The 24,865-nt window shown below is 47.1% G+C and overlaps 1 protein-coding gene and 1 pseudogene across 4 annotated transcripts in view; one reads left to right on the top strand and one right to left on the bottom strand.

The window, feature by feature from the left end:
• Positions 1–2,889: 2,889 nt before the first annotated feature.
• The window catches only part of CDC42BPB (CDC42 binding protein kinase beta), a 130,478-nt gene continuing 108,502 nt past the window's right edge, over positions 2,890–24,865 (top strand). For 2 of the 4 annotated variants that reach the window (XM_054449346.2, XM_054449344.2), the window contains exon 1: positions 2,890–3,470. In XM_054449346.2, the coding sequence (XP_054305321.1) occupies positions 3,296–3,470 (175 nt within the window). In that variant the 5' untranslated portion in view covers positions 2,890–3,295. The remainder of the gene's footprint in view (positions 3,471–24,865) is intronic. The other 2 variants (XM_054449340.2, XM_054449343.2) reach the window with 2 other exon arrangements.
• On the bottom strand, positions 18,783–19,395 carry LOC129013183 (large ribosomal subunit protein eL13-like; annotated as a pseudogene).

The following is a 24,865-nucleotide window of genomic DNA, read 5'->3' as shown; positions in this document are numbered from 1 at the left end:
AGTGCTGCTAGGGTCTTGGGTCACATGTCCACCCTGGTGCCAGCCCCTCTACAATCCTATGATCAGAGTGGAGCCGGAGCACAGACTCACAGGGTATGGGGCTCAGGAGAGAGAGAGAGTGAGGGCAGACCAATACAAGGACTGTCCACCAAAGGCATGATGACCTTTGTTGTACATTCGTAAATGTATAAGAACAGTAAATGGAAATTTCCAGGAGGCAAGAAGAGAGAGCAGATGTGGAATTCTCAAATGCTATGTCAGATCGCCATGTGTAGATTGTCAAGAGAAATGTTTGGGAATCTGTCCCACACTCAGGAATAAAAGATGAGAGTAGAAGAGAAAGTTTGGTCAGGTGATCCTGCCAGGGGACACAGAGGACGGGCACTCCTTCCTTCACTTTAAGCCTGTGAGGGTGGCTTCCAAGGGATTTCTCAGAGAGCTCAATATTTGGCGCTCCATTTGGAGGGCACAGTGGCAGGAAGGGCTCACGTGCTGTTTCGGAGGCTGCTGTGCTGGGACCTACCTGTTCACTAATGTTGGGGCGAGGAGTGTGCCAGTGTTTCCTGAGGACAGATGTGAGCTGGGTGGATGAGCAAGCACAAGACCCATGGATCCATTTAGGTCCTGTCCAAGAGTCCGTCCGGAAGGGCAGAGGGCCCCTCCCCTCCACAGCCACCAGGTAAGCATCCACCCAGTGGCACATCTGCTTGAGTTAAAGGGACTTCAGGAGACAAAGCAGCAGGGAACCACCGAGGAGCCCATGAATGTTCCCAGGAGAGAGAGGGTCAGCTTTACCCTCTGCCGATCCAGATGGGATTGGAGCCCTTCCCCACTTCTCCCTTCCTCCCTTCCGGGTGGTGGTTCTAGATGGGCGGAAATGGGCTGAACGAGTCGAGGGAGGTTTGGGGAAGGAGATGGCACCAGGCACAGCCCCCTTTCCCCTTGCTCATCTCAGGCCCTAAGGGGTCCAAGGGGGAAGATTTAACTTTGATTTTGAACCAGGGGATCTGCTCAGACTTTTTTAAAAAAAACTTTTAATTAAGGTATCATACACATACAGTAACATGCAAATATTTAGAATACAGTTTGATGAATTTATACACATTTACAGACCCAACGTTACAAGATGGCTCTGATGAAGATACAGAATGTTCCCAGTCCCCTCTCCTTGTGCCTCCTTCCAGTTCATACCCCAAAGGCAACCAGTATTCTCACCTCTAATGCCAGATTGTTTTCACCTGCCTTTGAGAAATGAAGGTATTATATACACATACACACAGTGACATGCACTCATCTTAAGAAGACAGTTTGAAGAATGTTTACTTATGCGTACTCCCATGTAACTACTACCCAAATCCAGGCATAGAACATTACCAGCAGCCCAGAAGGTTCCTCGCCTTGTTCCAGTCAACAACTCCGGCATAGGCAGCCACTCCTCTTATTATTATTATTATTATTATTAAGACGGAGTCTCGCTCTGTTGCCCATGCTGGAGTGCAGTGGAGCAATCTTGGCTCACTGCAACTTTCGCCTCCTGGGTTCAAGCAACTTTCCTGCCGTAGCCTCTCGAGTAGCTGGGACTACACGCGCGCGCCACCACGCCCAGCTAATTTTTTGTATTTTAGTAAAGACGGGGTTTCACCGCGTTGCCCAGGCTGGTCTCGAACTCCTGACCTCAGGCAATCCGCCCACCTCGGCCTCCTAAAGTGCTGGGATTATAGGTGTGAGCCGCAGCGCCAGGCCCACTCCTATTTTTAGCTCCAGGGATTAGTTTTGCTTCAGGCTCCCTTAACCTCCTGCTTCAAACCCCTATCTGCCCCTTCATCGGCTCCACCTGGAGGCTTCCGCTTCCACGGAAGCACGATCCCTTCTCCTGCACCCGCGCGCCCCAGGAGCTCTCAGACACCCCCACGATTTCGGTGACCTTCCGCAAGCTCCAGGAACAGCCCCTCCTCTCCTGACGCCAAGGGTTTGTTGGGGTTCGGGGATATCTCTATCAACCTCCCTCCCTCAGCCACCCAAATTAACCAATAATCTTAGTAAATGCAGCGACTCGCTAGGCAAACCCAGCCTGGAGACAAATATCCGGCCCCTTTCCTACCAAACTGTCACACCCAGGCATTGGTTTGCAGGGAGGGCTGGACAGTGGAAACTGAAACCCTCTGCAAGCCATCACGAATCCACCGGGCACTGGGGACGCTGGCTCCCGCCTTGGCAGCAGCCCCCAGAAGCCTGGGCCCTGACCCCACACCGTCTGGGCCTCAGTCTCTCATCGGTAAAGTCAGGGGTATGGCCCGAGTCTTCCAGGACGGCTTCGAGCTGGGACAAGCCGTTTTAAATAGCCCACACCCCGCCGAGGCCATCAGAGCTGCGCCTGCCGGGCCGCCCTCGACGCCCACCTCGGCCGGGCCGGTCCGGTCCGAGGCCCCGCAGGCAACATGTGCCCGCGGAGACTGCGGGACGGGGCTCGACGGCCTGAGATCACGACTCTGCCTCTCCGATACTTGGGGTCGTCTTCGGCCCCGGGGTCCGCGACGCACGCGGTCGGACCCCGAACACGGAAGGCACTGGGTCCGCAGGGCGAAGGCGCACACGCCCACCAGGCGCGCTCTGCGCATGCGCGGGCCCCGCAATCTCGGCGGCCCACTCGCCCCGCCCCCCCCCCGCGCCGCTCCCCGGGCCCGGCCCTGCCTTCCCAGCATCCCGGCTCCCTACGGCAAGCGGCGAGGCCCGAGCCCGCCGGGAACAGGGAGCCGGGCGCGGGGCGGGGCGGCGCGCTGAGGTCAGCGCGGCGGCGGCCAGCCCCGCAGTGGTTGGCTGCGCCGGTGCTGGCCGCGCCCTGGTTGGCTGCGGGCCGCGGGGCTGGGCCGCCGGGTCGGGGCTGGGGTCGGGGCTCGGGCGCCGGCCGGGCTTGCGCAGCGCTAGGCTCTTCGCCGCTCCTAGTCTGCGGCGGCGGCGGCGGCGGCGGGGAGGGCGCGCCCGCGGGCGGGGCTGAGGGCGGCGGGCGGCGGGGTCGCGGCGAGGCGGAGGCGGGCCGCCCGAGCTGGGAGGGCGGCGGCGCCGAGGGGAGGAGAGCGGCCCATGGACCCGCGGGGCCCGGCGCCCCAGACTCTGCGCCGCCGGGACGGAGCCCAAGATGTCGGCCTAGGCCGGGGCGCGACGACGCGGACGGGGCGGCGAGGAGGCGCCGCTGCTGCCGGGGCTCGCGGCCGCCGAGACCCCGAGGGCGCGCCCTGACGGACTGGCCGAGCCGGCGGAGAGAGGCCGGCGCGTCGGGAGTGGGCCGCGCGGCACCATGTCGGCCAAGGTGCGGCTCAAGAAGCTGGAGCAGCTGCTCCTGGACGGGCCCTGGCGCAACGAGAGCGCCCTGAGCGTGGAAACGCTGCTGGACGTGCTCGTCTGCCTGTACACCGAGTGCAGCCACTCGGCCCTGCGCCGCGACAAGTACGTGGCCGAGTTCCTCGAGTGGGGTAAGTGCGCGCCGGCAGGGCCGGCCCTGCGGCCCTGCGACCCCCGCGCCCCAGCCCGCGTACCCCCACGCCCGCCCCTCCCCGCCCGGACAGACCCTGCCGCCCTCCTGCCCACCCAGCCCGTGGGCTTGGCCTCCTCGCCCCGGCAGCGCCCCCAGGCCCGCTGCCCGTCTCTCTCCAGCCGCTCCGTGCGCCCTCGTTCCTCCGCTAGCTCTTCATCCCTCCTTGCCCTCCCTAGCCTCGACATCCGCGTTCGATCGTCCCGCCCCCTCATCCTGCCCCTTGGAGCCACATCCTACGTTCCCACTCCCACCCCCTCCCCCCCGCCAGGCCCTCGCCCTGGCCGCTTCCTAGATCCACCCTCCGAGTCTGGATATCATTTCCTGCAGCACTCACTGGGATATCCGCCCCCGCCCCCGCCCCCGCCCCCGCACCTCGCCTTTGGGGTCCAGAGGCAGCCTGGAGTTAGTTCCCTTTCCCCACCCCACGCTCCTCTGCGTTGTGGGGGCAGCTGGGTGTGCTTTCTGCATCTGCCTCGCCCACTGCCCCGTGGGACCCCCTTGCGTCCCCAGGGAGCCCAGCTCTATCGGCCCCTCCTGGATGACAGCCTGTCTACATCCCCTTGTTGGCCAGAGCCTGAACACCCACTTTGCCGTAACACCTTCAAGGGAATTTTAAGGTTAAGGCTTTATTTTAAATAAACCATGCAAGAGGACTTTTTTTTTTTTTTAATTCCAATTCTGCTAGACCTTTGTGATATTTGGAGGGGTAGCTGGAGCTATCACTTAAAAACTTTCTCATCTGAATTTTGCATGTCTTCTCTAGTTCTTCCGGGATCTATAATGTTTTAATCATTGGTCAGCTAACCTGTTATGCTTTTTTAGGACAAAAATTTGATTAAACCATTTAACGATAATTAGGATCCTAAAGACAGGTAGAAGTGCAGGGTGAAACTCTTTTACTTCATCTCTCCCTAACAGGGGTGTGCTGTCAAGACCCTCAGACTATCTCACCTAAAACCACTGAGTAAGAGGAGGAAATGCGTATGTTCAGGCCAAACCTATGAAAACCTTATCCTTGGGTCATTTGCGTCACTGGGCTAGGGCTGTTCAGTTTGAACCAGTAATTTCTAATCTTTGGGGCTGATAAAGCTGATATTTATACGAAGAAACAAATTAAAGTTGTTCCACAGTGAGGCCTCCTACTCTGCCAGATTGGTGACTGGAATTTGGAATTTTGTTTATAAATAAAACTTAAGTTGCAATATTCTTTAGAGGGCTTCTGTTGGATTACTCTGTAGTGAAATGTTACACGGTATCTTGTGAGAGCAGCAGTAGAAAGAGGTCCTGAGATCAAGGACAGCCTGTGATGCTTTATTTCCGTGGGAACCACCATTCTTGGTTACTTATAGTATCAGTAAATTAGGAGTATTTGTTTTCTAGCGTCCTTTGTCAGTGACACGATTTCCAACTGAATAATTAATTGACTTCACCGTTGCTTTGAAAGTGAGGTCTTTGGTGCATGTTAAAATCTGAATATTTTGTTTACCGTTTCTTTTTTTTGGAGACAAGAGTCTTGCTCTGTTGCCTAAGCTGGAGTGCAGTGGCATGATCTCGGCTCACTGCATCCTCCACCTCCTGGGTTCAAGTAATTCTCCTGCCTCAGCCTCCCGAGTAGCTGGGACTACAGGCACGCACCACCATGCCCGGCTCATTTTTGTATTTTTAGTGGAGAAGGGGTTTCACAGTGTTGGCCAGGCTGGTCTTGTACTCCTGACCTCGGGTGATCCACCTGCCTCGGCCTCCCAAAGTGCTGGGATTACAGGCGTGAGCCACTGCACCCAGCTTGTTTACCCTTCCTTTCTGATCACTCGATCTTGAAACCCACACAGTTCCACTGTCAGGTTCAACTTGGTGCACCACCTGTGAGTGTGACTGGGAGGAGGAAGCAGAGGGAAAGTTGGTTTTGCTGGGAAGGTGTGGTCCCACTGGCCTCTGGCCGGGGACCTAGAAGGAGATTAGTCTGAAGGCGGGGGCCCTGTGGGCCATTGTGCAGCCACCTCTCTCCACCAGGCATTACTGGTGGGCTTCCCTGGAGGAAGCTCTTCTCAGCATGTGTGGAGATCATTTTTATGAGATCTGACCTTTCCAGATCTAAACAGGAACGTGCTATAACATAGACATATTTTCAAAGTTGTATTCTGGCTCTTTGGAAATTGTGATTACAAACTACATTATTCTCAGGAACTCAGTTTGCACAAAAGTATAAACTTTCAATTATAGAGAAGAATGGACTTAGAAGGTGGTGTTTTAATGAAATATCAATATATTTTACAAGTATTTAAACTCATGTTAACATATACATCATTGTAACTCTAAAGTGGTGTATTTCTAGTTAACATATGTGTGAAGTTAGTATTTAATGTTGCTTGGAATTGCCTAGTTGTTTCGATTGGAAAGCACAGAATAATGTTTTTGAATAAAACTGTTTATAGAGCAATATTAGGTACTCTAACTTCCAAGTGGAATTACTTCTGCTCAGGAAACACATATAGGCTGTCAATCAGTGGACTGTTCAGTTTTTAGATTCACCACTCCATGACATTTGAAACCTCTGATATGTCGATTCCTGTCACATGGAAAAGCCAACCTTTCCCCACTTCCCAAGTCTTGCCAGGTATCTAATGACAATTATGGAGAATTCTTGAAACTTAAGGAAGAAAAGTAGCTGATTCAGCCCAGAGGCTTAATGGGGAATATGTGAGGAAATTTGGAAAGTATAGGTAGTAAACTTTTTAAGTTTTAAAGGAAGATTATGGCCTGGTGCAGTGGCTCATGCCTGTAATCCCAGCACTTTGGGAGGCCAAGGTGGAGGATTGGTTGAGCCCAGGAAGACAAGACCAGCCTGAGCAACCTGACAAAACCCAGTATCTATAATAAATGTAAAAATAAATTTTACAAAAATAATAAAAATTAGCTGGGCATGGTGGCACACACCTGTAGTCCCAGTTACTCTGGAGGCTATGGTGGGAGGATCACTTTAGCCTGGGAGGTCAAGGCTGCAATGAGCAGTGATCATGCCACTACACTCCAGCCTGGGCGATAGAGTGAGACCCTGTCTCAAAAATAAATAAAATATGATTATTTTTGGCTCATAGTTTCTTATTGCCACAGTGGTTGCATGGGACAAGAGTCATTTCAACTTTTTTTTTTTTTTTTTTTTTTTTTGAGACGGAGTCTCACTCTGTCACCCAGGCTGGAGTGTGGTGGCGAGATCTCGGCTCACTGCAAGCTCTGCCTCCTGGGTTCATGCCGTTCTCCTGCCTCAGCCTCCTGAGTAGCTGGGACTACAGGCGCCCACCACCACGCCCAGCTAATTTTTTTGTATTTTTAGTAGAGACAGGGTTTCACCGTGTTAGCCAGGATAGTCTAGATCTCCTGACCTCGTGATCTGCTCCCCTCGGCCTCCCGAAGTGCTTGGATTACAGGTGTGAGCCACCGTGCCTGGCCGAGTCATTTCAACTTTCATTGTAGGTTTTTGTCTTTAATTTTCCTATAGCTTGATTGGTTTCCTGTGTGAAATCTGGGACCTTAATGCCCTGCTTTGCATGTATATTCTTTTCTTTTCTTTTTGAGACAGAGTCTCACTCTGTTGCCTAGGCTGAAGTGCAGTGGTGCGATCTTGGCTCACTGCAACCTCCGCCTCCCGGGTTCAAGCAGTTCTCTGCCTCAGTCTCTCGAGTAGCTGGGATTATAGGTGCCTACCACCACGCCTGGCTAATTGTTGTATTTTTAGTGAAGACGGGGTTTCACCATCTTGGCCAGGCTGGTCTTGGAAGTCCTGACCTCGTGATCCACCCTCCTTGGCCTCTCAAAGTGCTGGGATTACAGGCATGAGCCACCGTGCCCGGCCTTGCATGTATATTTCTTTAAGCTATTTTGAAAATATCTTGATACCATTTGAAGCAGAATATATGAAACACTTTACAGTTTCCAAAAGTAAATAGCAACAAATACGGACAACTCAGTGAGATGAATTTGTTGTCTTTCATCTTTGTCATATACAAATACTGTCTCATGTGTTAAATATTTTTCCCACAGCTTATTTGTAACAGCAAATGTTGCGTTTGGATGGAGCTGATGTTTGAAATCCTAGCCTATGGGCATTGGACAGGCCACAGTGGTCCTCTGCCCTGGCTGCTGTGTGGCCTACAGACCAGGAGGGAGGCCTCAGGCTTGATGCTGGTGTCACAGAGGCGGACCGTGGGTTTCCGGTTCCCAGTCCGGGCATCTTCTCTTGCGATGTGCTTCCTTTTCATGAATAGAATTAATCCTCCTAGTCTTCTGGGTGGTTCCTCATTTGTGGCTTTTCTCACCATGAGTGTGACAGTATCTTCTCACAGTCCTCCTCCATGGATGTGAATGCCCGTAGCTGTTAGTGTGGGAATGGCCAGCCCAAGGTGTGAGTGGGATGATGCCACCGAATTTAATAAGTAAAGCTTAACTGACACGGTGCTAAACATCTCATAATAAAAAGTGCTGGGATTACAGGCGTGAGCCACTGTGCCCGGCTCAAATACATTTTTATCTTAATGATTTCTCTGGATACAATGTTTGCATGACATGGGAACACTTCTTAAAAATAACAGACTTAAGAAATAGATCTTTTGAGTAAGATCTGAATTATAGGGAAATGTTAGGATTGCATGATAAAAATTAGTTTAACATAATTTAGATCATGTAGATTCTATGGTAGCTGTTTGATACTGACTATAATAGCATGAGATAGGACAGCTGAAACCATTAAACATTAACAACCCAGCCCTACCTTTTCTGTCTTTAAAGTTCAGGCTGGGTGTGGTGGCTCACACCTGTAATCCCAGCACTTTGGGAGGCCAAGGTGAGTGTATCAGGAGTTTGAGACCAGCCTGGTCAACAAGGTGAAAACCTATCTGTACTAAAAATACAAAAATTAGCCGGGTGTGGTGGCGTGCGTAGTCCCAGCTACTTAGGAGGCTGAGGCAGGAGGATCTCATGAACCCAGGAGGTGGAGGTTGCGGTGAGCTGAGATTGCGCCACTGCACACCAGCCTGGGCAACAGAGCAAGACCCTGTCTCCAAAAAAAAAAAAACACCTGTTCCTTCCATGATAGTTGGGCTTTACAGTGAGCAGCAGTGTCTCTTAAATCTAGACTTCAAATAAATAAAATAGGATTTGAAGAAATAGTTCTCACTTCAGGATACCACTGCGTGAGCTACCTGAAAAGGTTTAAAATGTGCAGTGAATTGCCCTTCAGGCAAAATACTCAAATGCATGTAAATTACAGAATTCACAACACTGCAGGGTTGACAGAGAGCTCCTCTGCTTGCCTCCGCCCTGCCTCTTGTTGCCAAGCCAGGTGCCCTTAGATGTCTCCTGTTTGCGCTGACATTAGTGATGCTGGATAAACAGGCAGGCACACAGGACTGTTAATTCCAAACTATATTAAATACAGTGAAACTGTCAAATGCTTTTCTCTGAAAAGAGACAGAAAGCTTTTTTTTTTTTTTTTTTAGCTGGAAGAGACTAAAAACAATGTTACCATGTAATCTCATCCCAAAACCCATAACATACTACCTATTAGTCCTTGACTGCGTTTGTTTTATTCTTAGATTCTGAGTGTTATGGGATGGCAGTATGTTATGGTTACCTTAACTTGTGTGAGAAACTCACAGAAAGTATCTCTTGCTAATGGGAATGGATGAGAGGAAACACTCTCTCCTGAAATCTAAAATCAGAAGTGTTTTGGGAATGTGAACTGCGTGTAGTAATCTTCCCCCCCCCCCCCGCCCCATACACTAGCCACTAACTAGGAGATAAAGGTCAAGTTTCAGTTTGATTTTAAACAATCTGTGTTGAACGTTAGGTTTTTGGTTAGTTTTATTGATTGGTAGGTAACTGTGGCAACAAAATTGTTTTTTGATTAAAACTGCAAAAAGAATCGATATGTAATAGAGAACTTCTTTGGATTTTTGTTTTTCTTAGGAATTAGAAATTCAAAGATAGATTTGAATGGAATGATATAATTTCATTCAAATTCGGTCCTTGGATTGGTGTGTCTTTGGAGAACATTTGGGACCTATTGTAAGGTGATTCCCAGTGTTAATTTAGATGATGATTTCCCTGACCTCCAAAATCGCAGAGTCATAGGTTGGAAAACTGTTAGGAATTTTTTTTTTCCCCTCAAGACAGGGTCTTGCTCTGTTACCCAGGCTGGAGTGTCGTGGCTCTGTCATGTCTCACTGCAGCCTTGACTTCCCAGGCTCAGGCAGTCCTCCAGCCTCAGCCTCCTGAATAGCTGAGACTATAGGCATATACCACTACACCTGGCTAATTTTTTATTTTTTGTGGAAATGAGGTCTTGCCGTGTTGCCCAGGGTGAAATTGAACTTAGGCTCAAGTAATCCTGCTACCTTGGCCTCCCAAATGTTGGGATTATAAGTGTGAGCCACTGCGCTCCGCTATGTTAGGAATTTGGGGAGGTCCTGTTAACCTGCCCTCCAGCCCACTCCCCACTCACGTTAGGTAAACCAGGTTCTGAGCATTTGCCCTAACCATTTCTGGGCAAGCAGCCCTCTAACCAGCATTTCTGTCCTTCACAGGACTGTGGTCAGCCTCAGGCCTCCTTGCAGGTGCCTGCTTTGAAATATCTTTATTTTATTTTAGCCTTTTCTTTCTATTCTCATTGTCAGTGACCTAGGTAAAGCTCTCAAGTCCTCAGGCCTAAATGAATGCCTTTCCCACTTGAAGTTTTAAATACCTCTGCCAGATCAGTCTCAAACTCTCTTCATCTCTCTGCCTTTCCAAAACTACAATGCCTTCATATTCTGTTGCCTTTAAAATAAAAAGTCTGATATCCACAATTCAGTATTAGAATTTGAAATTGACCCCAAAAGACACATCTAATCTTGGTTTTAGAAGTTAAGGTTATGGCCGGGTGCATTGGCTCATGCCTGTAATCCCAGCACTTTGGGAGGTCGAGACGGGTGGATCACAAGGTCAGTAGTGCAAGACCAGCCTGGCCAACATGGTGAAACCCCGTCTCTACTAAAAATACAAAAACTAGCCGGGCTGGTGGCGCACGCCTGTAATCCCAGCTACTCAGGAGGCTGAGGCAGGAGAATCGCTTAAACCCGGGAGGCGGAGGTTGCAGTGAGCTAAGGTCGCGCCATTGCTCTCCAGCCTGGGCAACGAGCAAAATGTTGTCTCAAATAAATAAAAAAAGTTAAGGTTAACAGCACTTCCCACCATGCCCCATGGGGTGATTTTCTTTAAACATCATTTAACTTTTATCAATGTAATGCATTTACTTAGTTTTGGAAACTAAGCAGTACTACTGGGTTGTAATGCAAGACAGCAGTCCCTCTACCAGTTGCTTGCTCCGCGCTCCAACTTCCCACAGACTACCACTTTTAACTCCTCTGTTTCTACTTATCGTTTTAGTTAGGATCACATTTAGATGCCAGTAATGGAGAACAAAGTGACAGTGACTTAAATAAAATCACGTTGATTTCTGTCACGTGAAGTTGACGTGTCAGCAGTCAGTGCTGGTTGGACAGCCTTGCTCCAAGAGGCCTCCGGGGCTGCGGCCTTTTCCCACTCTCAGGCCACCATCCGAGACGGTGGCCATCCCACCCTCCTTCAGACAAGAAGGCCGGGGGTGGGATGTTACTATAGAGGAACCTTGGATATTGGTGGGTGCTTAGCAATGCCTGCCTTAAATTTCATATTTCTGTGTAGCATGCTGGTACTGCTAATTTCTGATTTTTCCATTTTAGACATTGCTGACTTCTGCTGTAGAAGAGGCTTTAGAACTGTTGTACATTGTCCCTCCACTGCCTGAAACACATTCACCCCTTGCTCTTTTTCTTTGTCCCAAATATGTTTATATAATTTTGTTTAAACTGGTAATTCAGTGTCTACATTCTTATTGTTAGGTAACTGTCTTCACAGCTAAGCCATGTAAGATACAATTTACTAAGGGAAATATTTTTGTGTTATTGGAGTGAATTTTCTTTCTTTTCTTTTCTTATAATAATCCCATGGAGTAAATTTTTTTTTTTTTTTTTGGAGATGGAGGCTCATTCTTTGCCCAGGCTGGAGAGCAGTGGCATGATCTTGGCTCACTGCAGCCTCCGCCTCCCGGGTTCAGGTGATTCTGCTGCCTCAGTCTCCCGAGTAGCTGGGATTACAGGCACCCGCCATCACACCTGGCTAATTTTTTTTTTTTTTTTTGAGACGGAGTCTTGCTCTGTCGCCCAGGCTGGAGTGCAGTGGCGCGATCTCGGCTCACTGCAAGCTCCACCTCCTGGGTTCACACCATTCTGCCTGAGCCTCTCGAGTAGCTGGGACTACAGGCACCCGCCACCACGCCCAGCTAATTTTTCTTTTTCCTTTTTTTTTGTATTTTTAGTAGAGACGGGGTTTCACCGTGTTAGCCAGGATGGTCTCGATCTCCTGACTTCGTGATCCACCTGCCTCATCCTCCCAAAGTGCTGGGATTACAGGCGTGAGCCACCGCACCCAGCCACGCCTGGCTAATTTTTGTGTTTTTAGTACAGATGGGGTTTCACCATGTTGGCCAGGCTGGTCTTGAACTCCTGACCTCAAGCAGTCCACCCACATTGGCCTCCTAAAGTGCTAGGATTGCAGGAATGAGCCACCGCTCCCGGCCGAATTTTCTTTAGCTTCATTTTCAATGTACAGTCATGAATTTAGTGCCAGGCTTTTAACTAGAACTCCTCCATTAAACACCTCAAATAATCTTATCACCCTCATCCCTTCCAGGCCTGCCACTTTTCTGTTTCAGCCTGGGCCGTGTGTCCTCCAGGCCTGCTACTGAGCAGTCCTCCTCGGAGTGCTTTTCATTCCTTGCAGGGATTCTTTGTGTCTTTTTCCTCTGTTGAATTCCCCTTTCTGGATTCTGTGTCTTTTATCTTTTGGTGGAGTGAATCTTCTAGTAGCTTCCTGAGAAAGAACATCAGAGGTAAATTTTTTGAACCAGGTCTGTCTGAAAATGCTCTTTTTTTTTTTTTTTTTTTGGAGACACAGTCTTGCTCTGTTGCCCAGGCTGGAGTGCAGTGGTGCGATCTTGGCTCACTGCAACCTCCGCCTCCCAGTTCAAGCAGTTCTCCTGCCTCAGCCTCCCGAGTAGCTGGGACTACAGGTGCACACCGCCACACCCGGCTAATTTTTTGTATTTTAGTAGAGACAGGGTTTCACCGTGTTGCCCAGGCTGGTCTCGAACTCCTGAGCTCAGGGAATCTGCCCGCTTCGGCCTCCCCAAGTGTCAGGATTACAGGCATGAGTCACTGTGCCTGGCTGAAAATGCCCTTTCTTCTCTCACATTTGAATGATGCTTTGCCTGGGTACAGAATTCTATGTTGGAAGTCATTGTTCCTCAGAAGTTTGAAAGCATGGAGGCATTGCTGCCTACACTGAGAGTGTTGGTAATGAGAAGTCTGAGACCACGATGGTTTCCAAGTCTCGGTGTGGGACTTTTCTTTTTTAAAATCTCTGGAAGCTTTCAGGGAACTCTTGTTTAATCTCTAATGTTCTTTGGTGGGTCTTTTCGATTGGGAGGCTTGGGTCCTTCAGCTCTGGGAAACTTTTGTTGATAATACTGTAGTTTTAATGTTTGTTCTAATTTTTTTTTTTTTTTTTTGAGACAGAGTCTTACTCTGTTGCCCTGGCTGGAGTGCAGTGGCGTGATCTGAGCTCACAGGAACCTCCGCCTCCCAGGTTCAAGTGATTCTCGTGCCTCAGCCTCCCAAGTAGCTGGGATTACAGGTGTCTGCCACCAAGCCCGGCTAATTTTTGTATTTTCAGTAGAGATGGGATTTCACCATGTTGGCCAGGCTGGTCTCGAACTCCTTATCTCGTGATCCACCCGCCTTGGCCTCCCAAAGTGCTTGGGATTACAGGCGTGAGCTGCCGCGCCCAGCCAAGAACACTTAAAAATGAAAGATACAGTGTCAGAAACAAAAATTCAATGTAAGGCTGGGCGCGGTGGCTCACGCCTGTAATCCCGGTACTTTGGGAGGCCGAGGCAGGTGGATCAACTCTCAGGAGTTGGAGATCAGCCTGGCCAACATGGCAAAACCTGTCTCTACTAAAAATACAAAAACTAGCCGGGCATGGTGGCAGGTGCCTGTAATCCCAGCTACTCTGGTGGCTGAGGCAGGAGAATCGCTTGAACCCAGGCGGCAGAGGTTGCAGTGAGCCGAGATCACGCCACTGCACTCCAGCCTGGGTGACAGAGAGAGACTGTCTCCAAAAAAAAGTGGTGTTGTTCTCAGTATTCCTTTTTATAACATCCTCTTTCTGTTTCATGAAGGCGATGCATTTTAGACACATTTCTCTTTGTTTAATGTTTTATTGATTCCTGCACACGTTTGTTATGTAGACGTTTCCCTTTGCCTCCTACCTTGTCTGTTTCCTGTGCGTTCTTTTTCACCTGTTTTCTACTTTGGTCATTCTCTTTGTTAGAGGCTCCTCTCCGAAAATCTGGTGGTTATTGGCTGTCTTTCCATGATTATGAGTGGGATGATTGGAAACCACCTGTATGCATGGGGCCGACTTTAAGTGTTGAGTCTCACCATGAGGAAATAGAGCATGGACCCTGCCAATTTGAGGGCCACTGCCAGAAGTTAGTGATAGAATTCTTTATTTTGGGGCTGTAAGTCTCCCCAGAGAGGAGTTTCCAGTCTCCTGCTTGGGGTTTAGGGGTTGGGGGGCATAGCTGTCAGTTTCTGGGAAGGTGGCTGAGGTGGAGGAGGGCTGGTGGGGGAGGATCTGACTGCTTCTCCCACAGACTTGAAGCGGGTGCTCTTTTGTGCCCATTACCCTCAGGCCTTCAGAGATCCTAGTGCCTCTTCTCATTCCCCAGTCTCGTTGCCCCTGCTGCACAGTTAAGTTCTGGTTTTCTGGCTTTGCTGAGTTAGACACCACTCGTCCATTTGCTTTTTCCCACAGTGCAAAATTGTGTTGACATTTCTAGTCTGCTGTCATCCCTTGTCATTCACTTAGCAAATATTTTTTAAGGACTTAAGATGTGCTAGGCATTGCAGCAGTGAAGAAAACAAAATTCCTGTTCTCCTGGAGCTCACGTTGTCCTTGAGGTTCGTGGCGGTGTGATTATGCGCCGCTGTGGTTTCCAGGTGTGCGAGACGCCCCAGCTCTCATCTCTGCACGAAGTCAGAGTGTAGTTCCTCTTTGTTTTGATTTGGATATGTTGCTGTTCCTATTCTTACATTTACTTACTTGAAAGAGTCCCCCATGAGTAGAAGGAGGAAATGGGACGAAGGGAGAGCAGGTTTTTCTTTTTTCTCTCGTGATTATAAAGCATTGGAGGAGAGAGAGGAGAAGGGGGTTATGAGAATGTGAAGAAGCAGGGAGTACCTGAAGGAAGTGTTGAAAGTGGAAAAACGGTGGCTGGACAGCGCCTGCTCCTCGGGTGGCTGGACAGCTCCTGCTGCTCGGGGCTGGGAGGTTGCAGGGGTCCCTGGAGAGACCATGTGATGGGGGGGGTTGTTCACAGCTGGGCTTTTGTGACATAGGAGTTGCCTGTAGAAACTTCATCTTTCTGAAAATGTCATAGAGCTGTGTTTAACCTCCAGAGCTTTTGGTATGTAGGAAATCACTCATTGAAAATAAACCAGAGCAGAATAAGAAATATTCTTGCCCCTCATCATTCTCTAAAAATATAAATAACATAGTGAGATGCAAAGGTGACTAGAACTCCCTTACCACAGCACCCAAAACAGCACTTCAGGGTCCTTGCTGTGTTGTACTTCACCCTTGTTAGTGCGAAATCATTGAATTAAAATAATTCAGTCTATCACTTTGTTTAAAAAATTGGTGAGCCGAATTTATTTTTCAACATTTATTTATTTGTTTATTATTTTAGAGACAGTCTCCCTATGTTGGCCAGGCTGGTCTTGAACTCCTGAGCTCAAGGGATCCTCTTGCCTCGGCCTCCCAAAGTGCTGGCATTACAGGTGTGAGCCACCACACCTGACCCACCTTATACTTTAATTTGAAATACCATTTCTATTGATGCTTTACTATTGAGAAAGATGTTGATTTTATCAGTGGTTATGCAGCAATCCTTAAAGGTTAATTTTGGAGGCCAGGCACGGTGGCTCACGCCTATAATCCCAGCACTTTGGGAGGCCGAGGTGGGAAGATTGCTTGAGCCTAGGAGTTCAAGACCAGCTTCAGCAACATAGTGAGACCCCCGTCTCTACAAAATTAAATTTAAAAAATTGGCTGGGCACGGTGGCTCACGCCTATAATCCCAGCACTTTGGGAGGCCTGTGAGTGGATCACAAGGGCAGGAGATCGAGACCATCCTGGCTAACACAGTGAAACCCCGTCTCTACTAAAAACACAAAAAATTAGCCGGGTGTGGTGGTGGGCGCCTATAGTCCCAGCTACTCAGGAGGCTGAGGCAGGAGAATGGGGTGAACCCAGGAGGCAGAGCTTGCAGTGAACTAAGATTGCGCCACTGCACTGCAGCCTCGGCGACAAAGCCAGACTCTGTCTCAAAAAAAAAATTAGGGCCGGGCATGGTGGCTCACGCCTGTAATCCCAGCACTTTGGGAGGCTGAGGCGGGCGGATCATGAGGTCAGAAGATTGAGACCATCCTGGCCAACATGGTGAAACCCCATCTCTACTAAAAATACAAAAAATTAGCCGGGCATGGTGGTGGGCGCCTGTAGTCCCAGCTACTCAGGAGGCTGAGGCGGGAGAATTGCCTGAACCCGGGAGGTGGAGGTTGCAGTGAGCTGAGATTGCGCCACTGCACTCGAGCCTGGGTGACAGAGCGAGACTCTGTCTCAAAAAAAAAAAAAAAAAAGGAGCCGGCTGTGTTGGTGTGCGCCTGTAGTTCAGCTACTTGGGAGGATTGGTTGAACCCAGGAGGTTGAATCTGCAGTGAGCTATGATTGCACCACTGCACTCCAGCGTGGGCTGGACAGTGTGAGTGAGACAGAGTGAGACTCTTGTCTCCAAAAAGTAATAATGATAATTTTGCAACTGTGTCTTAAATAGATGTTTGTTTTCTAACCCGAACTATTTGAAACCAAATTGTTGAAAAGTCTTTATTAATAGAACAGCTTTCCGATGTACCTTTAAAATGAAACTGATTCAAATATGTGGGAAATACTGTCTGACTAGCAGCGAATTGAGAAGTTACTGGAAATGCTCTATTTCCAGTTTTACCAGTTAATTAAGGTGTCAGGGATGGCATTTATATTATACTGTATCATAACAAGAAATATTTCTCAAAACATCAGACATTGACATGGTTTTATGTAACCAAAATGATAAGCCTGGATATATTTCCTTCTACAAATATTCAGTTATTTTTTTAAAAAGCAAGATTTGTGTTTATGAAGTTTTGATAATCCTTGTGACATAATATGTTAGGAGGATTTTTAAACAGAAACCAGCTGTCAGCAATATAGAGAAATTTAAGTTGAATTATATTGCTAATAGTTTATTTTAGTGAAGAAGAAAGGCTTCTCTGCCATTTACAATTACCAGATAATTTTTTTCCTGTTTTTTTTTTTTTTTTTGTAACAGCTTTATCGAGATTCAAGTCATGCATGGTTTACCTGTTTAAAGCATACAGTTCAGTGTCAGTGTATTTTAGTATATTCATCGAGTCGTGCAACCATCTCCGCCATCACCGCCAAAGGAACCCTGTACCCTTTAGCTATTATCCCCAACTCTACCCCCACCCCAGCCCTGAGCAACCACAAATCTACTTTCATTATATATCTGCCCGTTCTGGGTATTTTCTGTAAGTGGCATCATATAATATGGATCTTTCATGACTGACATCATGTTGTCAAGGTTCATCCCATGTTGTAGCATATATAGTGCATTATCCCTTTTTATGGCCAAATAATACTTGGTTGTGTGGACAGCCCTCATTTTGTTTATCCATTCATCAGTTGATGGACATCTGTTTACCTTTTGTTTATTTGGTGTTTTTGTTTGTTTGTTTTCAGATGGAGTCTTGCTCTGTCTCTCAAGCTGGAGTGCAGTGGCACGATCTTGGCTCACTGCAACCTCTGTCTCTTGGGTTCAAGCGATTCTCCTGCCTCAGCCTCCCAAATAGCTGGGATTACACCTGACTAATTCTTGTATTTTTGGTAGAGGCGGCTTTTGGCTGCCTGGTTGACCAGGCTGGTCTCAAACCTCTGACCTCAGGTGATCCACCTACCTGGGCCTCCCAAAGTACCTTTTGTTTATTTTTAATACCTATTCTCTGAACATTGATGTACAAGTTTTTGTGGGATATGTTTTCATGTCCCTCGAGTATATACCTCAGAGTGGAATTGCTGGGTCGTGCGAAGGCTCTGTGTTGAGCATCCTGAGGAACTGCCAGATTGTTTTCTACAGCAGTCTGCATTCCCACCAGCAGCCCACAAGGGTTCCAGTTTCTCCACATCCTTGCCAACACTTGTTATTTTCTGTCCTAGTGGGTGTGAAGTCGTTTCTCATTGTGGTTTTGATTTGCTTTTCCCTAATAGCGAATGTTGTTGAACATCTTTTCATGTGTTAATTAGACATTTGTATATCTTTGGATAAATGTCTATTCAAGTTCTTTACTCATTTAAAAAATTGGGTTGTCGCCCGAGGTGGGCAGATCACAAGGTCAAGAGATCGAGACCATCCTGGCCAACATGGTGAAACCCCATCTCTACTAAAAAAAAAAAAAAAAAAAATTGGGTTGTCTTGGCCGGGCATAGTGGCTCATGCCTGTAATCCCAGCACTTTGGGAGGCCGAGGCGGGCGGATCACGAGGTCAGGAGATAGAGACCATCCTGGCTAACACGGTGAAACCCCATCTCTACTAAAAATACAAAAAATTAGCCGGCTGTGGTGGCGGGTGCCTGTAGTCCCAGCTACCCGGGAGGCTGAGACAGGAGAATGGCGTGAACCCAGGAGGCGGAGCTTACAGTGAGCCGAGATCACGCCACTGCACTCTAGCCTGGGCAACAGAGCGAGACTCTCTCAAAAAAAAAAAAAAAAAAAAAAAAAAAATTGGGTTGTGTTTTTGTTGAATTTTGAGTTCTTTGTATATTCTAGATACAAGCCCCATATTGGACATATGATTTGCAAATATTTTCTCCCATTTTGTGGGTTGTCATTTCACTATCTTGATGGTAGCCTTTGAAGCACAGGTGTTCTTAATTTTGATGAAGTCTAATTTAACTTTTTTTTTTAAACTGCTGATTTATTACAAGTCCCAAGAGGGCTTTATTTTTTGTTTTCAACATCCTGTTCTTCAGCTTCCTTGTCTCTTTTTTCCCGGTATGCCAAAGAGCCGGGCGTCGGCATGGACCATGTGCAGACTAGCGAAGGCTTTGAAATTCTTCTCCTCAGTGATGAGTTGGGCTTTCTCTTTCTTACAGACGTTTGGGATGGGCGTGACCGGTCCTGTCAGCTGGGTGGCCAGTTTCAGTTCTTCAGCAGAACTGTCTCCCTTCCTGGTGGCCGAGGGCTTCCTGGGGAAGAGGATGAGTTTGGAGTGGTGCTCCTTCAGCCGCTGCACCTTGGTCTGCAGGGACTCGGTGGACTCGTACCGCCTCCTTGGATCCACAGAGATGCCAATGGTCCGGGCCACCTTCTTGTGAATGCCGGCCACCCTGAGCTCCTCCAGGCTGCAGCCACGGCTGGTGCGCCCCTTGGTATGATTTCGCACTGTGCGGTACCACACGATGGGCCGGATGGGTCCGACACGGTGTGCAGGGCAATGTGGGGCACTTTGGCTTGCCCGGCCTTGCATCTGCGGATCTTCCGGCCCGGCTGGTTGAACCACGTGGCCATGAGCCAGCTGCCGGTCCTTGTGGAAGTGGGGCTTCCATGCCATTCTGGCTGGGCGCCGTGGCTGCCTAGAGCCCTTCTGTGCAGGAAAACAAATTTAACTTTTTGTTGTTGTTGTTGTTTCTGGTGTCATATCTAAGAATCCATTGGCAGCACAAGGTCACAAAGTTTCATACCTGTGTTTTCTTTTATACCTGTGTTTTCTTCTAAGTGTTTTTTAGTTTTAGCATTTACGTTTGGTTCTTTGATCAATTTTGAATTAATTTTTGCTATGATACGAGGTAGAGGGGTTACATTCATTCTTTTGCATGCAGATATCCAGTTGTTCCAACAATGTTTGTCGAACAGACTGTTCTTTCCCCCGTTGAATGGTCTTGGAATCCTTGTCAAAATCAGTTGACCATAAATGTGTGAGTTTCTTTCTGGACTCTCGGTTGTATTCCATTAATATATATGTCTGTTCTTATGCCAGTACCACACTGTCTTGATTACTGTTGCTTTGTAGTAAGTTTTCAAATCAGGAAGTATGAGTCCTCCAACTTTGTTCTTTTTCAAGATTGTTTTGACAGTTCTTTCTAAGTTCTTTGAGTTTCCATATGCATTTTAGGAACAGCTTGTCAGTTTCTAATAGTAAGCCAGCTGGGATTCTTATGAGGATTTCTTTGAATCCGTAGGTCAATTTAGGGAGTATTGCCATCTTAACAGTATTAAAGTCTCCTGTCCCACGATCATAAGATGCCTTTCCACTTATTTAGAACTTTTAAAATTCAAAAAAAGGATGGCTGTGGTGGCTCACGCCTGTAATCCCAGCACTTTGGGAGGCCGAGGTGGGCAGATCACCTGAGGTCAGGAGTTCAAGACCAGTGTGGCCAACATGGCGAAACCCTGTCTCTACAAAAATACAAAAATTAGCCAGGTATGTTGGCAGCCGCCTGTAATCCCACCTACTCGGGAGGTTGAGGTGGGAGAATCGCTTGAACCTGGGAGGCGGAGGTTGCAGTGAGTCGAGATCATGCCACTGCACTCCAGCATGGGCGACAGAGTGAGACTCCGTCTCATATAAATAAATAAATTAAATTAAATTTTAAAAAAGTTTCATAGTTTTCAGAGTGAGAGTTGTTTAGTTTTCTTTTTAATTGGGGTAAAAATATATAAAATTTGCTGCTTTAACTTTTTTTTTTTTTTTGAGATGGAGTCTTGCTCTGTTGCCCAGGCTAGAGTGCAGTGGCACAATCTTGGCTCACTGCAACCTCTGCCTCCCGGGTTCAAGCGATTCTCCTGCCTCAGCCTCCCTAGTAGCTGGGATTACAGGCACCTGCCACCACGCCTGGTTAATGTTTGTATTTTTCGTACAGACGGGGTTTCACCATGTTGGCCAGGCTGGTCTCGAACGCTTGACCTCAGGTGATCCACCCACCTTGGCCTCCCAAAGTGTTGGGATTACAGGCGTGAGCCACTGCTCCTGGCCACTTTATCTATTTTTAAGTGTTCAGTTCAGTGGCATTAATTACATTCACAGTGCAGGGGTAAGAGTTGCACTTACTTTCTTAAATTTATTCCTGAGGTAAATTGATTTTTATATATTGATCTTATATCCTGCAAAATTGCTGAACTTTTTAATTAGTTTTAATAGTTTTTTTAGTGAATTCATTAGAATTTTTACATAAAAATCATATAAATTTTATATATAAAATTATCTCTGAGTAGATAGTTTTGCTTCTTCCTTTTCAACTTGGATACTTTTTATTTCTTCTTGTTGTCTACTTGCCTTGCCTAGAACCTTCAGTACAGTATAGAGTAGAAATAGCACTAGGGGCATTCTTGTCTTTCTTCTGATCTTAGGGAGAAAGCATGTAGCCTTCACCATTAAGTATGGCGTTAGCTGTAGGTTTTCATAAATGCCCCTTTTCAGGTTGAGGAAGTTTCCTTCTATGTCTAGTTTGTTAAGTTTTTGCTGTGAAAGGGTGTTGGATTTGTTGTGATTTTTCTGCATCCATTGAGATAGTTGTGTGGCTCGTTTTCTTCTGTTGATATGGTGTATTGCATTAATTGGTTTTTGTTTGTTGAACCAACCTTACATTCCTGGGATGAATCCCACTTGATCATGGTATATAATTCTTCTCTGTGTTGGTGAATTTAGTTTGCTAGTATTGTATTTTGTTAAAGATTTTGGCATCTGTATTCATAAGGGAAATTGATTCTAGTTGTCTTTCCTTGTATGTCTTTTTTTTTTTTTTTTTTTTTTTTGGTTTGGTATCAAGGTAATACTGGCCTTATAGAATGATTTAGGAAGTGTTCTCCTTTTTCTGGAAGAGTTTGTGAAGAATTGGTAATAACTCTTATTTAAATGTTTGGTAGATAGCACCTGTGAAGCTGTCCAGGCCTGGATAGCTTTCTTTGTGTTTTTTTGATTACTAGTTCAATCTTTGTGCCTGTTGTAGATCTATTAACATTTTCTCTTTCTTCAAGAGTCAATTTTGGTAGTTTGTGTCTTTTTATAAATTCGTCCATTTCACCTAGATTATCTAATTTGTTGGCATGCAGTTGTTTATAGTTTTTCTTAATAATCTTCTTTATTTCTGTTAATGTCAGTAGTGTCCCTTCTTTTATTTCCATCCTAGAAATTTGAGTTGCTGCTGTTTTTTTTCTTGGTCAATCTCAAAAAAGGGTTAAAATTGTACATTTTATGTTACGTATATTTTACCATAATAAAAGGTAATTGTAGCCTGTAATCCCAGTACTTTGGGAGGCTGAGGTGGGCGAATCGCTTGAGTCCAGGAGTTCGAGACCAGCCTGGGCAACATAGTGAGACCCCCCGTCTCTACAAAAAGTAGAAAAATTAGCTGGGCATGGTGGTGCTCATCTGTAGTCTCAGCTACTCCGGAGGCTGAGGTGGGAGGATTGCTTGAACCCAGGAGGTGGAGTTTGCAGTAAGCCAAGCGCATGCTGCTGCACTCCAGCCTGGGAACAGGGTGATACTGTGTCTCAAAAAATAAAAAGTAATTGTAAGTAAGAGTAACTGAGATCCATCCACGTGATTGGGTATAGCTGCAGCTTAGTTCCTTGTGGTTATTGTGTAGTGTCCACTGTATTCACAACCCTCTCTTTATCCACTCCTGATGGACATCTGGGTTGCCCGCTTTTGGGCTATTAAGGAGTGCTGTGACCAGAAGTTGTTTTGGTTTTTTTTTTTTTGAGACAGAGTCTCACTCTGTTGTCCAGGCTGGAGTGCAGTAGTGTGATCTCGGCTCACTGCAAGCTCCGCCTCCTCCCAGGTTCACACTGTTCTCCTGCCTCAGCCTCCCGAGTAGCTGGGACTACAGGCACGTGCCACCATGCCCAGCTAATTTTTGTATTTTTAGTAGAGACGGGGTTTCGCCGTGTTGGCCAGGATGGTCTTGATCTCTCGACCTCGTGATCCACCCACCTCGGCCTCCCAAAGTGCTGGGATTACAGCCATGAGCCACCACACCCAGCCAGTTTTTAAAATTCTTTTTTTTTTTTTTTTTGAGATGGAGTCTTGCTCTGTTGCCCAGGCTGGAGTGCAGTGGCGTGATCTCGGCTCACTGCAAGCTCCGTCTCCCAGGTTCACACCATTCTCCTGCCTTAGCCTCCCAAGTAGCTGGGACTACAGGCACCCACCACCACGCCCAGCTAATTTTTTGTATTTTTAGTAGAGACGCGTTTCACTGTGTTAGCCAGGATGGTCTCTATCTCCTGACTTCGTGATCCACCTGCCTCGGCCTCCCAAAGTGCTGGGATTACAGGCGTGAGCCACCACGCCTGGCCTAAAATTCTTTAAAAACTCTTCTCCAGATATCTCTTGAGCCACCTCCCTTAGCTTTGGGCTTTACAAACGTCCTTGGAGGGCAGTTGTAGGTCAGCTGAGCCGTGGTTTTCTGTGATTTGGGATTGCCCCTCATACCATGTATTGAAAGTATCAGAATACCAATCACAAAAGGTACATTTGGCAAGTACTATTTTTATTTTAATTTTTTTTAATTATGAAAATAAGCCTGAGCAACATAGCAAGACCCCGATTCTACAAATCATACAAAAATTAGCTGGGCATGGTGGTGTACACCTGTAGTCCCCGGCTGCTCGGGAGGCTGAGATGGGAGGATTGCTTGAGCCTGGGGAGGTCGAAGCTGCAGTCAGCTGTGATTGTGCCACTGGACTGCAGCCTGGGTGACACAGTGAGACCCTGTTTAAGAGAAAAAAGAAAAAGAAAAGTGTGCTTGTTATAAAATCACGCAGTACAAGAAGTAGGTATGCCGTGAAAAGTGAAGTCCCCTTCCCTCGAGTTTATTAGAATTGTCTTCCTTGTTTTTTTATTTTAAAGCATGTCCTAGTCTTTTTCCATTAAAATTGAATGTTAATTTGAAAGATTGTTTTAAACATTGAAAGCCGATTTTGATTAGTCTAAGAGTCTGAGATGGCCAGACGTGGTGGCTCACGCCTATAAGAGGTGGGCAGATTGCCTGAGTCCAGCCTGGGCAGCATAGCGAAACCCTGTCTCTACAAAAAAAAAAAAAAAAAAAAAAAACCACAAAAATTAGCTGGACGTGGTGGTGTGGGCCTGTGTCCTAGCTTCTCAGGAGGCTGAGGCAGGAGAATTGCTTGAGCTTGGGAGGTCGAGGCTGCAGTAAACCATGATTGTGCCACCGTACTGCAGCCTGGGCAACAGAGCCAGACATTATCTCAGTAAATAAATAAAATAAAAAGTCAAGACTTTTAATGAGAAATTAATGTTGAAATATGGTTATTGCATGTATCAAGAGAACTGTGATTTTTGTTTGGCTATTTTTTATTGTCTGTATTGATATACATACTATAGAATCATATGTGCATTCCCAGAATAAAACATGCTTAGCTATGGCATTTTATTCTCTAACTGCACAGTTGAGCCTATCGTATTCATTTTTTTAAATTATTTTTTTAAATCTGTATTTCCAAATGAGGAGTAGTCTGTAGATAGTCTGTGGTTTTAACTTTTGTATGTTATCTTTGGAATATTTTGGTGTCAGAATTACTGTAGCTTTAGGAAAAATTAAGAAGCTTTCAGTCTTGTGTTTAAGAATATTTTAGGCCGGGTGTGGTGGCTCACGCCTATAATCCCAGCACTTTGGGAGGCTGAGACAGGTGGATCACGAGGTCGGGAGATTGAGACCATCCTGGCTAACATGGTGAAACCTTGTCTCTACTAAAAATACAAAAAAAAAATTAGCCGGGCGTGGTGGCGGGTGCCTGTAGTCCCAGCTACTCGGGAGGCTGAGGCAGGAGAATGGTGTGAACTCGGGAGGCGGAGCTTGCAGTGAGCTGAGATCCCGCCACTGCAGTCCAGCCTGGGCGACAGAGCGAGATTCCCTCTCAAAAAAAAAAAGAAATATATTTTATTTTATTTTTAATTTTTGAGACAGAAGTACAGTGGCATGATCACGGCTCACTGCAGCCTTGACCTCCTGGGCTCAGGTGATCCTCCCACCTCAGCATCCCCAGTAGCTGGGACTACAGGT

The sequence above is a fragment of the Pongo pygmaeus genome, chromosome 15, assembly GCF_028885625.2.
Source record: "Pongo pygmaeus isolate AG05252 chromosome 15, NHGRI_mPonPyg2-v2.0_pri, whole genome shotgun sequence".
Taxonomy (NCBI): domain Eukaryota; kingdom Metazoa; phylum Chordata; class Mammalia; order Primates; family Hominidae; genus Pongo; species Pongo pygmaeus.
The sequence above is the reverse complement of the archived record's forward strand: the minus strand, read 5'-3'. Positions and strand labels throughout refer to the sequence as shown.